Source organism: Nerophis lumbriciformis, linkage group LG03 (genome assembly GCF_033978685.3).
Source record: "Nerophis lumbriciformis linkage group LG03, RoL_Nlum_v2.1, whole genome shotgun sequence".
In the NCBI taxonomy this organism is placed as follows: domain Eukaryota; kingdom Metazoa; phylum Chordata; class Actinopteri; order Syngnathiformes; family Syngnathidae; genus Nerophis; species Nerophis lumbriciformis.
Genome location: NC_084550.2, coordinates 66147657 through 66161408, shown reverse-complemented (window position 1 = coordinate 66161408; position 13752 = coordinate 66147657). Strand labels below are relative to the sequence as shown.

The following is a 13752-nucleotide window of genomic DNA, read 5'->3' as shown; positions in this document are numbered from 1 at the left end:
TCACCCTTCTTCCTTCATTTAAACTGAAAATATAAACATAACAAAAGTGTAACGTCCATTGTGTATTTTACATTTTTTAAAAATAGTTTTAGTGTTAATATATTCACACAATAAAACACCAGATCTTGTATGACTCATCACTATTAGCGTTGTCGCCCTCTAGTGGTCATATTTAGCGCTACATGTATACAAGGTTTGATCGTTACTCTCAGACAAAAAAACAACACGACCACGAACACAAAATACATCACAAAGTCAGTAATTTCAATACAAAACAGACAAAACATATTTATGCACAAATTATATCTACTCACAAATTGTTGACCAAATTTGGTGATGAAGTTTACACGCGGGGATTTCTAACATTGTTGCTGCTTGTCTGGATCAATGTGTCCGTCGCTTAAAAGGTCCGCCAGGAAACAATGACTCTAACATTTGCTCTGGGTAGAACATTCCTACTTTGTTGTCCAGTCGTTGTTAAAAGTCCGATTTTTGCCTTTTATTTTGATTTTTTTCCAGAGTTAATGGGTAGTCTTCTTCTACTCACCCCACTGCTGCTTCACTGTGACACATATGACTCGCTGTTGCCCCCTGCGGGGTGGCGGGAGTACTGCATACATGATCAACCCTCGTTTTAATGGTTTCATCAAAACTAGTGCAGGGGTCGGAAAGCCAAAGTGTTGAAAGAACCATATTGGACCAAAAATACAAAAAACTAATCTGTCTGGAGCTCCAAAAAATTAAAAGTCTTATATAAAAGTGTATAATAAAGGCAACACATGACGTAAGTGTCTATATTGGCTATATTAGCCTACTATCAAAATCACTTTATATAAGTGTTATAATAAAGGCAACACATGATGTAAGTGTCTATATTAGCTATACTAGCCTACTTTCAAAATGACTTTAAAAGTCTTATATAAGTGTTATAATGAAGGCAACACATGATGTAAGCGTCTATATTAGCGATATTAGCCTACTATCAAAATGACTTTAAAAGTCTTATATAAGTGTTATAATGAAGGCAACACATGATGTAAGTGTCTATATTAGCTATATTAGCCTACTATCAAAATGAATTTAAAAGTCTTATATAAGTGTTATAATGAAGGCAACACATGATGAAAGTGTCTATATTAGCTATATTAGCCTACTATCAAAATGACTAAACGTCTTAAATAACGGTTATAATGAAGACAACACATGATATTAGTGTCTATGTTAGCTATATTAGCCTACTATCAAAATGACTAAACGTCTTAAATAACGGTTATAACGAAGACAACACATGATGTAAGTGTCTATATTAGCTATATTAGCCTACTATCAAAATGACTTTAAAAGTCTTATATAAGTGTTATAATGAAGGCAACACATGATGTAAGTGTCTGTATTAGCTATATTAGCCTACTATCAAAATTACTTTAAGTCTTATATAAGTGTTATAATGAAGGCAACACATGATGTAAGTGTCTATATTAGCTATATTAGCCTACTATCAAAATGACTTTAAAAGTCTTATATAATTGTTATAATGAAGGCAACACATGATGAAATTGTCTATATTAGCTATATTACCCTACTATCAAAATGACTTTGAAAGTATTATATAAGTGTTATAATGAAGGCAACACATGATGAAAGTGTCTATATTAGCTATATTAGAATACTATCAAAATGACTAAACGTCTTAAATAACGGTTATAATGAAGACAACACATGATGTAAGTGTCTATATTACCTATATTAGCCTACTATCAAAATGACTTTAAAAGTCTTATATAAGTGTTACAATGAAGGCAACACATGATGAAAGTGTCTATATTAGCTATATTAGCCTACTATCAAAATGAATTTAAAAGTCTTATATAAGTGTTACAATGAAGGCAACACATGATGAAAGTGTCTATATTAGCTATATTAGCCTACTATCAAAATGACTAAACGTCTTAAATAACGGTTATAATGAAGACAACACATGATATTAGTGTCTATGTTAGCTATATTAGCCTACTATCAAAATGACTAAACGGTTAAATAACGGTTTTAATGAAGACAACACATGATATTAGTGTCTATGTTAGCTATATTAGCCTACTATCAAAATGACTAAACGTCTTAAATAACGGTTATAACGAAGACAACACATGATGTAAGTGTCTATATTAGCTATATTAGCCTACTATCAAAATGACTTTAAAAGTCTTATATAAGTGTTATAATGAAGGCAACACATGATGTAAGTGTCTGTATTAGCTATATTAGCCTTCTATCAAGATTGCTTTAAAAGTCTTATATAAGTGTCATAATGAAGGCAACACATGACGTAAGTGTCTATATTAGCTATATTAGCCTACTATCATAATGACTTTAAAAGTCTTATATGCGTGTTATAATGAAGACAATACATGATGTGTCTATATTAGCGAAATTAGCCTACTATCAAAATGACTTTAAAAGTCTTATATAAGTGTTATAATGAAGGCAACACATGATGTACTGTAAGTGTCTATATTAGCTGTATTAGCCTACTATCAAGATTACTTTAAAAGTCTTCTATAAGTGTTATAATGAATGCAACACATGATGTAAGTGTTTATATTAGCTATATTAGCCTACTATCAAGATTACTTTAAAAGTCTTATATAAGTGTTATAATGAAGACAACACATGATGTAAGTGTCTATATTAGCTATAATAGCCTACTATCAAAATGACTATGTGTCGCAGGCTGAGTCAAATCAGGCTGTCTTCTTTTAATGGATTTATTACAATCTTTGGCAAGCTAGGTAATGTTTGCTGTGGTCTGGAACAACACGGCACACAAACAACTATCAGAAATGCAGCCAATATTACATACAGAAAATGTGTCATGAGACATGCAAAACTAAATGATATACAAAGAGGATAAAAATAAAGGATATTAAATGAGCTCAAATATACCTACAAAAGAGTACATACAGCTAGCCTGAATAGCATGTTAGCATGGATTACTGACCAAATATGCCCGATTAGCACTCCAACAAGTCAATAACATCAACAAAGCGCGCCTTTGTGCATTCACGCACAGTATAAAACTTTTGGTGGACAAAATGAGAAAAAGAAGGAGTGGAAGATTTTACATGTAAACAAACTGTTGCGTCACAGTCCACACTATGGTGAGTTCAAGAACCGCCAACATTAGTAGGACAAAACGATGTTCAGCAAATACTCTCGTCAGTGAAGCATACACACAAACATATTAAACAGTTCTAAGAATTGGGAAGGTTTGTGTCATGTTTGTCCTCAAACAAAAAACATACTAAAACAGAAACAGTATTTTCTACCCCATCTTTTTCCATTTCCAATCCTCTTTTAAATGATGGGCGATGACAAATTACCGAGAAATGTAGTCTTTTTTTTTGCCAAACTTTAATCCGATGGTTCGCCACAAAATGTTCAATATGTATAACTCGGCCCCACAAATTCCGATCTTGATCAGAATTGGTAGAAATGCAAAGACAGCCTAAAGTGCTGGATCGGTCTATTCGTGAAAAACTTTCCTTCAAACTGTCATTGCTGCCCTTAGGATCAGGTCTCCTTCAAAACTGAACTTTTCTCCCACATGCCCCACATCTTCCTGAGATTCTTGATGGTGGGTCGGGCATTGGGAAAGACATGACAGCAGGCGTCAGGCGTGTCCGCCGGCTTAACCCCGAGGCGCAAATTAAAGCTGCTTGAGGCTTTTGACTTGCTCGGTGGCCTTGTGGTTAGAGTGTCCGCCCTGAGATCTGTAGGTGGTGAGTTCAAACCCCGGCCGAGTCAAACCAAAGACTATAAAAATGGGAGCCGTTACCTCCCTGCTTGACACTCAGCACCAAGGGTTGGAATTGGGGGTTAAATCACCAAAATGATTCCAGAGTGCGGCCACCGCTGCTGCTCACTGCTCCCCTCACCTCCTAGGGGGTGGAACAAGACAGTTAGTAATACCATTGAATTTTTTAATTAACAAAAAAACGTCATTTATTAATGCATTTTAGGCAACAGGAAGTCAGGCGCATGCGCATTAGCAGTGTTTGGCTTGATAATCATGGCGGACTAACTACACGGACTTTGCCCCGGAGATTTTCCCTCGGAGTAAACGGAGCCAAGCGCTTGGTTTAACGTCATTTTCCCTCGCTTCCCGCCGTGTGTTTAAGAGCGCACTACTGTGTTTAGATGGAGACAGGTGTGGACAATATTGGAGACACTTGTCCCCACACTAAAAGTATACTGCGAAAGAGAAAACTATTTGATGTTTTGCGGCAGGCGATGTGTCGTGAACGTTGTCGCAACTTGTTTATGAGATCGGTAGGTGGTGAGTTCAAACCCCGGCCGAGTCATACCAAAGACTATAAAAATGGGACCCATTACCTCCCTGCTTGGCACTCATCACCGAGGGTTGGAATTGGGGGTTAAATCACCAAAATGATGCCCGAGCGCGGCCACCGCTGCTGCTCACTGCTCCCCTCACCTCCCAGGGGGTGGAACAAGATGGCTAGTAATACCGTAAAATGTTTTATTTACCAAAAAACTGTCATTTATTAATACATTTTAGGCAACAGGAAGTCAGTCGCATGCGCACTAGCGGTGTTTGGCTTGATAATCATGGCAAACTAACTACACGGACTTTGCCCCGGAGATTTCCCCTCGGAGTAAACGGAGCCAAGCGCTTGTTTTAACGTCATTTTCCCTCGCTTCCCGGCGTGTGTTTAAGAGCGCACTACTGTGTTTAGATGGAGACAGGTGTGGACAATATTGGAGACACTTTTACCACACTAAAAGTATACTGCGAAAGAGAAAACTATTTGATGTTTTGCGGCAGGCGATGTGTCGTGAATTGTCGCAACTTGTTTATGAGATCGGTAGGTGGTGAGTTCAAACCCCGGTTGAGTCATACCAAAGACTATAAAAATGGGACACATTACCTCCCTGCTTGGCAGTCAGCATCAAGGGTTGGAATTGGGGGTTAAATCACCAAAATGATTCCCGAGCGCGGCCACCGCTGCTGTTCACTGCTCCCCTCACCTCCCAGAGGGTGAAACTTTTTTTTTTAATTACCAAAAAAAACATCATTTATTAATACATTTTAGGCAACATGAAGTCAGGCGCATGCGCACTAGCGGTGTTTGGCTTGATAATCATGGCGAACTAACTACACGGACTTTGCTCCGGAGATTTCCCCTCGGAGTACACGGAACCAAGCGCTTGGTTTAACGTCATTTTACCTCGCTTCCCGCCGTGTGTTTAAGAGCGCACTACTGTGTTTAGATGGAGACAGGTGTGGACAATATTGAAGATACTTGTCCCCACACTAAAAGTATACTGCGAAGGAGAAAACTATTTGATGTTTTGCGGCAGGCGATGTGTCGTGAACGTTGTCACAACTTGTTTATGAGATCGGTAGGTGGTGAGTTCAAACCCCGGCCGAGTCATACCAAAGACTATAAAAATGGGACACATTATCTCCCTGCTTGGCAGTCAGCATCAAGGGTTGGAATTGGGGATTGAATCACCAAAATGATTCCCGAGCGCGGCCACCTGCTGTTCACTGCTCCCCTCACCTCCCAGAGGGTGAAACTTTTTTTTTTAATTACCAAAAAAAACATCATTTATTGATACATTTTAGGCAACATGAAGTCAGGCGCATGCGCACTAGCGGTGTTTGGCTTGATAATCATGGCGAACTAACTACACGGACTTTGCCCTGGAGATTTCCCCTCGGAGTAAACGGAGCCAAGCGCTTGGTTTAACGTAATTTTCCCTTGCTTCCCGCCGTGTGTTTAAGAGCGCACTACTGTGTTTAGATGGAGACAGGTGTGGACAATATTGGAGACACTTGTCCCCACACTAAAAGTATACTGCGAAGGTGAAAACTATTTGATGTTTTGCGGCAGGCGATGTGTCGTGAACGTTGTCACAACTTGTTTATGAGATCGGTAGGTCGTGAGTTCAAACCCCGGCCGAGTCATACCAAAGACTATAAAAATGGGACACATTATCTCCCTGCTTGGCAGTCAGCATCAAGGGTTGGAATTGGGGGTTAAATCATCAAAATGATTCTTGAGCGCGGCCACCGCTGCCGTTCACTGCTCCCCTCACCTTCCAGAGGGTGGAACAAGACGGTTAGTAATACCGTTTAATTTTTTAATTACCAAAAAAAAACGTCATTTATTAATGCATTTTAGGCAACAGGAAGTCAGGCGCATGCGCACTAGCGGTGTTTGGCTTGATAATCATGGCGAACTAACTACACAGACTTTGCCCCGGAGATTTCCCCTCGGAGTAAACGGAGCCAAGCGCTTGGTTTAACGTAATTTTCCCTCGCTTCCCGGCGTGTGTTTAAGAGCGCACTACTGTGTTTAGATGGAGACAGGTGTGGACAATATTGGGTCAAATGCAGAGGGTAATTTCACCACACCTAGTGTGTATGTGACTATCAGTGGTACTTTAACTTTAACTTGTATTTGTTAGCATAGTTTGTGCTTAATTTTTACCGTTCAAGATTAAGGATCAGGGCTCGCTGAACTGAACTCTCACGATGCTGATGTCCCTCTGACACAATTCCAATCTCAAACTTTGACACATCAATATTTCAACATAAAAAAAAAAAGCCAATTTGTTCGATGTTTGTCTTCAGAGGCTCCACTGTAGAATGTTGCACTCCTCTATTTGAGCCCACGTTTTGTCTGCGCCTTCAAGACTCGACTCCCTCGCTGCCGGCCTTGATGATGAGACGACTGAGATGAACATGCTTGTCGTTTGTAATGACAACATTTCTCCGGTTGATCAAGTCAAGCCGCCTGGCAGCTATCAAAGGGCAGCTGCAGACGTGTGGGGACGCAGGTAAAAGAGACAGGGAGGGTGTCAAATTCAATCAGCGCGCCCAATATTGCACCACTCCTTGTGAGTGCGCCACCCGAGAAGAACTTGCCCTTCATCTCCAAACAAGCCCCAGGGTTCCCCGCCCGCTCTCAATATACTGAAGCATGCAGGATGCAGACATTTTTTTCAAAAACTCCTGCATGCTATTATTATTATTATTATACAGGCTGCTTCTCTGCATGTCACCGATGAAGCTCGAAGCCCAGGGACTGCACCTTTTTTTTTTTTGAACAAAAAAAAGCTCACATTGTTCTTTTTTTAAGCATGAAAGGGAACGCGAGTGTCGAAGTTTTAAGGACTTGTTACTTGACACAATGCGCTGCCTGGGAGGAGAGAGGGCGCGGCGGCCGATTCTGCAGAATTGAACTCGATTTTGACGTGGGAAGAAAATTCACGAGGGGTCGGCCCCAGTCTTGGGGACATTGTGAGTGCAGGTGCTCGGTCCCTGCTAGATCCAGGAGGTCCTCGGGCTGCAACGCACCTGCACAAATGACTACCGTATTGTTCAGACTATAAGGCGCAGTTAAAAAAATTATTTCATTTTCTCAAAACTCGACAGCGCGCCTTTTGGCCCGGTGCACCTAATGTACCTATTAATTCTGGTTGTGCAAATGGGTACTATTATTTTTTTTTTTTTTTACACATTAACCTCTTAAAGCCCAAGCTGTTTGTTTACATGCTTTTTTTTATTCCTCTTTGCTATTTGGGCTTATTGGACCCTAATTAGAATAAAAACGAAAAATCATATTTTTATATGATGAACTTAGTCCATAAGTACACAAACGTGTACTTCATGTTTAGTGACATGCTAATTCTTATTTTAACACTTTTTTTTTTTTTTCAAATTCCATTGTATGTTATACTCTTCTGACACCACCAGATGGCAATAAAAGTGTCCACATAAGAGGCCATAAGACCCCAATTCAGTAGTGTACACAATTTTGTAAATAAGAGCTAAAAGGTGCCTTTAGAGGTTAAGGACTCCAACTTAAGATGCGGTAGTGGGAACAAATATGGGATAAAAATAAATTACACAAGAGCTAATAAAGATAAAACTAAGAATTGAAATAAACAGACTACTATACAATAAAAATAATAAGCAATCCTGTACAATATACAAAATACTGTACAATATACAGAGCAAAAAAGGAGTCATATTATGTTTTAAAAGACTTCCTTGTGGTCTACATAACATGTAATGGTAGTTCTTTGGTCAAAATGTTGCATAGATGATGTTTTACACATCATCTTCAAGCCGCGGGCGCTCTTATTTACGTGCCTCCACGTCGAAAGCGTCTTCTTTGTTCTAGCGTTAGTTTTTAGCGCTTCCATAAGTTAGAACTAGAGATGTCCGATAATATCGAACTGCCGATATTATCGGCCGATAAATGCTTTAAAATGTAATATCGTAAATTATCGGTATCGGTTTCAAAAAGTAAAATGTATGACTTTGCGTGAATGCCAAGCATACTTGGTCAACAGCCATACAGGTCACACTGAGGGTGGCCGTATAAACAACTTTAACACTGTTACAAATATGCGCCACACTGTGAACCCACACCAAACAAGAATGACAAACACACTTCGGGAGAACATCTGCACCGTAACACAACATAAACGCAACAGAACAAATACCCAGAATCCCTTGCAGCAATAACTCTTCCGGGACGCTACAATCAAGCTGCTGTTTTGAGGCATGTTAAAAAAAATACCATGTGGGCTGATTGGTTGATTTATTTTGGAAAACCTTGTTACATTGTTTAATGCATCCAGCGGGGCATCACAACAAAATTAGGCATAATAATGTGTTAATTCCACGACTGTACATATCGGTATCGGTTGATATCGGAATCGGTAATTAAGAGTTGGACAATATCGGAATATCGGCAAAAAAAGCCATTATCGGACATCTCTAGTTAGAACTGTACGCTGCTGTATATTAGAAATGGCAACATCGGAGGATGAATGCCCCACAACAAGGAGATAGAGAAGAAGAAGGAGCTTGTTGACTACGGCGCGGACTACAATGGCGGACGCGCGCACGTTTTCAAAACTTATGCAGATCCCAAATACACATCAGCAGGAACCAATAGGTAAGAACAGTTGGTTTTGCATAATATTGCGAAACAAAACGCCAGATAATGTCTAAAGATGTCCAATAATATCGGCCATCAGCCGATAAATGCGTTAAAATGTAATATCGGAAATTATCGGTATCGGTTTTTTTATTATCGGTATCGTTTTTGTTTTTTTTGTTTTGTTTTTTTAATTAAATCAACATAAAAAACACAAGATACACTTACAATTAGTGCACCAACCCAAAAAACCTCCCTTTCTTTCTGTTATTAATATTCTGGTTCCTACATTATATATCAATATATATCAATACAGTCTGCAAGGGATACAGTCCGTAAGCACACATGATTGTGCGTGCTGCTGGTCCACTAATAGTACTAACCTTTAACAGTTCATTTTACTCATTTTCATTAATTACTAGTTTCTATGTAACTGTTTTTATATTGTTTTACTTTCTTTTTTATTCAAGAAAATGTTTTTAATTTATTTATCTTATTTTATTTTATAAAAATTTTTTTAAAGTACCTTATCTTCACCATACCTGGTTGTCCAAATTAGGCATAATAATGTGTTAATTCCACGACTGTATATATCGGTTGATATCGGTATCGGTAATTAAAGTTGGACAATATCAGAATATCGGAAAAAAGCCATTATCGGACATCCCTAACAATGTCTAATAGGTGCCATCTTGCGGTCCTTATACACACACCATAATAAAACCGTATGTTGAAGCACAGTACGTCTGACTATGGTCGCCGTAATGCGCCGACAATCCATCAGCTTACCAGAGTCGTACTAAAACATTTCGACACATTTTTGAGCGCCGTGTGTAATGTTTTGGATTCTCAATGAAACATCGACGTTTGCGAGCATCGTTTATTGAACCTGTCTTATGTCTGGCTGCCATTTGCTGGTCACACTTATCATTACACCATGCACCAAATAGCATTGCTTTTGAGGTCAGCACAACCAGAATTATTCTATACATAAGGCGCACCGGGTTATATGGCACACTGTCTATTTTTTAGTATTTGAAGTGCGCCTTATAGTCCATGAAGTGTTCCGTGCACACAAAATGTAGGGTGGACTTACACTGAGAGATGACTTCTATGTACGTAGACCGAGGCCCTCCTGTAGAATTATTTCCACGAGAATAGAATTGGTCAAGTGATATTGGCGTACATTGTCTTGGAGATGAGCGAGGAGTTGTCCCAAAAATAACGAGTGGATTCTCAATCCCAGATGAGATCCTTGCTCCTCCTAGACAGCCCATTGGGAATAGTGTGCCCAAGGTGCAGGAGGGGTGCTCAGGCAGATGTTTGGGAATGTCATCATCAATGCAGCTTTGCACCGTGTGTCTTTTTTTTTTTTTGTCCCCCCAATTAGTTATTTCTTTGCATCTTCACGGCGGGGCCAATTGGAGCATGGTGCTCGTCCCTTCCAGAGAGCCACACAATTCCAAGTTTGCATTGTGAAGCATAAAATTTGGGGCAAAGTGTGAATATGACAACTGTTTCTTGTATTTTGGGATAAAGGATGATTGCATTGTGTTGGGTTGGAAAAAAATAATCAAGTTTGACCTGTCCTATTTCTCACTTTTTGTTCTTGTTCACCATTTCACACGTTTATTCTACAAAACCCCCAAAACCAGTGAAGTCGGCACGTTGTGTAAATTATAAATAAAAACAGAATACAATGATTTGCAAATCCTTTTCAACTTATATTCAATTGAATAGACTGCAAAGACAAGATATTTAATGTTCGAACTGGAAAACAAATATTAGCTCATTTGGAATTTGATGCCTGCAACATGCTTGAAAAAAGCTGGCACAAGTGGCAAAAAAGACTGAGAAAGTTGAGGAATGCTCATCAAACACTTATTCGGAACATCCCACAGGTGAACAGGCTAAATGGGAACAGGTGGGTGCCATGATTGGGTGTAAAAGCAGCTTCCATGAAATGCTCAGTCATTCACAAACAAAGATGGGGCGAGGGTCGCCGCTTTGTCAACAAATGCGTGAGAAAATTGTCGAACAGTTTAAGAACAACATTTCTCAACCAGCTATTGCAAGGAATTTAGGGATGTCACCATCTACGGTCCGTAATACCATCAAAAGGTTCCGAGAATCTGGAGAAATCACTGCACATAAGCGATGATATTACGGACCTCCCTCAGGTTGTACTGCATCAAAAACCGACATCAGTGTGTAAAGGATATCACCGCATGGGCTCAGGAACACTTCAGAAAACCACTGTCAGTAACAACAGTCAGTCGCTACATCTGTAAGTGCAAGTTATAACTCTACTATGCAAAGCCAAAGCCATAGCCATTTATCAACAACACCCAGAAACGCCGCTGGCTTCGCTGGGCCGGAGCTCATCTAAGATGGACTGACGCAAAGTGGAAAAGTCTTCTGTGGTCTGACGAGTCCACATTTCAAATTGTTTTTTTGGAATCTGTGGACGCCGTGTCCTCCGTAACAAAGAGGAAAAGAACCATCCGGATTGTTGTAGGCGCAAAGTTGAAAAGCCAGCATGTGTGATGGTATGGGGGTGTATTAGTGCCCAAGGCATGGGTAACTTACACATCTGTGAAGGCACCATTAATGCTGAAAGGTACATACTGTCATGTCTGTGTGATCATGTTTTGTTTTAGTAATGTTCGGTTTAAATTTTGGACTTTTTGTGCACTTTTGTTTTGTTTTGTCACCATAGCAACCATTAGTTTCACCTGTCACGTCACGCACCTGTTTCACGTTCGGACTCACACAGACCTGTCACCAATCATGTCACTGTTATTTAAGCCTACCTTTGTTCATCACTCGTTCTGCCTGCGTTGTTTTGATGTCACACCGGTTTATGTCTTGTTCTGTCCAAGTAAGTTTCCATGTCCATGCCATAGCTTCTGTTTAAGATTAGCCTCACTTGCGTTTTAGGCACGCTTGCCTCTTTTTTTGTTGTAGTTGTTGTTGTATTGTTTATGTTCGCGGTAGTGCGTGATTTATATTAATAAATCCTAGCCTACCTTCACGCTGTTGTCCGGAGCCGTCTATTTTGCATTGGAAGAACAACCCCACAGCTAGCTGCGAACCCCACGTGACACATACAGGTTTTGGAGCAACATATGTTGCCATCCTAGCATGGGCGCCCCTGCTTATTTCAGCAAAACAATGCCAAGCCACGTGTTACAACAGCGTGGCTTCATAGTAAAAGAGTGCGGGTACTAGACTGGCCTGCCTGTAGTCCAGACCTGTCTCCCATTGAAAATGTGTGGCGCATTATGAAGCCTAAAATAGCACAACTGAGAGTTGAGCAACTTAAGCTGTACATCAAGCAAGAATGGGAAAGAATTCCACCTGAGAAGCTTCAAAAATGTGTCTCCTCAGTTCCCAAACGTTTACTGAGTGTTGTTAAAAGGAAAAGCCATGTAACACAGTGGTAAAAATGCCCCTTTTTGCTGCCATTAAATTCTAAGTTAATGATTATTTGCAAAAAAAAAAAAAGAAGTTTCTCAGTGTGAACATTAAATATCTTGTCTTTGCAGTCAATTGAATATAAGTTGAAAAGGATTTGCAAATCATTGTATTCTGTTTTTATTTACCATTTACACAACGTGACAACTTCACTGCTTTTGGGTTTTGTACAAATGGCTTTTGAACACCACTTATTGGATATTTCTTCTCCACGGTCCTGTTTGACAAAATGCTGTAGGTGCACATGACGCCTCCTCTCCTCTCCTCTCTCACCTCCACCTTGGTTGACTCGCCACGCTCCCTCTCCAGTTTTTTACTCACTGCCTGTCTCCCGCTTCTGCTCGTCTTTCTTCCCTCAGGTATCATGACAAACAGGAAGTGACCAGTAACTTCCTGGGAGCCATGTGGCTCATCTCAATCACCTTCCTATCCATCGGCTACGGGGACATGGTACCGCACACGTACTGCGGGAAAGGCGTGTGTCTGCTTACAGGGATTATGGTAGGTTTCCTTTCCACCAACTTTATCACATCCAGTCCTTTTGCATGAAACCAGTTCAGACGGTATTCTCTGTGGTTCTTTAATGACCAATGTTAAAATCCAGTAGCATAGTAGGCCTAAGTATTCAACTAAATAAATAGATAGAATGGGGTGTGAGGACCCCTAGAGGTAGTTGTAGGGTGTCTCCAAATAAATGACAGATAGTTAATAGTAATATTTGTACACTTACATGAACATTGATATTATACATGGAGAGTAACTTGTAGCTTCTTTACATATAATGGAGAGTAACTTGTAGCTTAGTTACATTTAATGGAGAGTAACTTGTAGCTTCTTTACATATAATGGAGAGTAACTTGTAGCTTAGTTACATTTAATGGAGAGTAACTTGTAGCTTAGTTACAATTAATGGAGAGTAACTTGTCGCTTACTTACATTTAATGGAGATTAACTTGTAGCTTAGTTACATTTAATGGAGAGTAACTTGTAGTTTAGCTACATTTAATGGAGAGTAACTTGTAGTTTAGTTACATTTAATGGAGAGTAACTTGTAGCTTAGTTACATTTAATGGAGAGTAACTTGTAGCTAAGCTACATTTAATGGAGAGTAACTTGCAGCTTAGCTACATTTATTGGAGAGTAACTTGTAGTTAAGTTACATTTAATGGAGAGTAACTTGTAGTTTAGCTACATTTAATGGAGAGTAACTTGTAGTTTAGCTACATTTAATGGAGACTAACTTGTAACTTCTTTACATATAATGGAGAGTAACTTGTAGTTTAGCTACATTTAATAG

At 39.5% G+C, this 13752-nt stretch overlaps 1 protein-coding gene across 1 annotated transcript in view; it reads left to right on the top strand.

Moving 5' to 3' along the window:
- kcnn1a (potassium intermediate/small conductance calcium-activated channel, subfamily N, member 1a) overlaps positions 1–13752 on the top strand; it is a 339162-nt gene that overhangs the window by 258148 nt on the left and 67262 nt on the right. The window contains exon 5 of the mRNA XM_072912872.1: positions 12815–12956. Within this exon, the coding sequence (XP_072768973.1) occupies positions 12815–12956 (142 nt within the window). The remainder of the gene's footprint in view (positions 1–12814; positions 12957–13752) is intronic.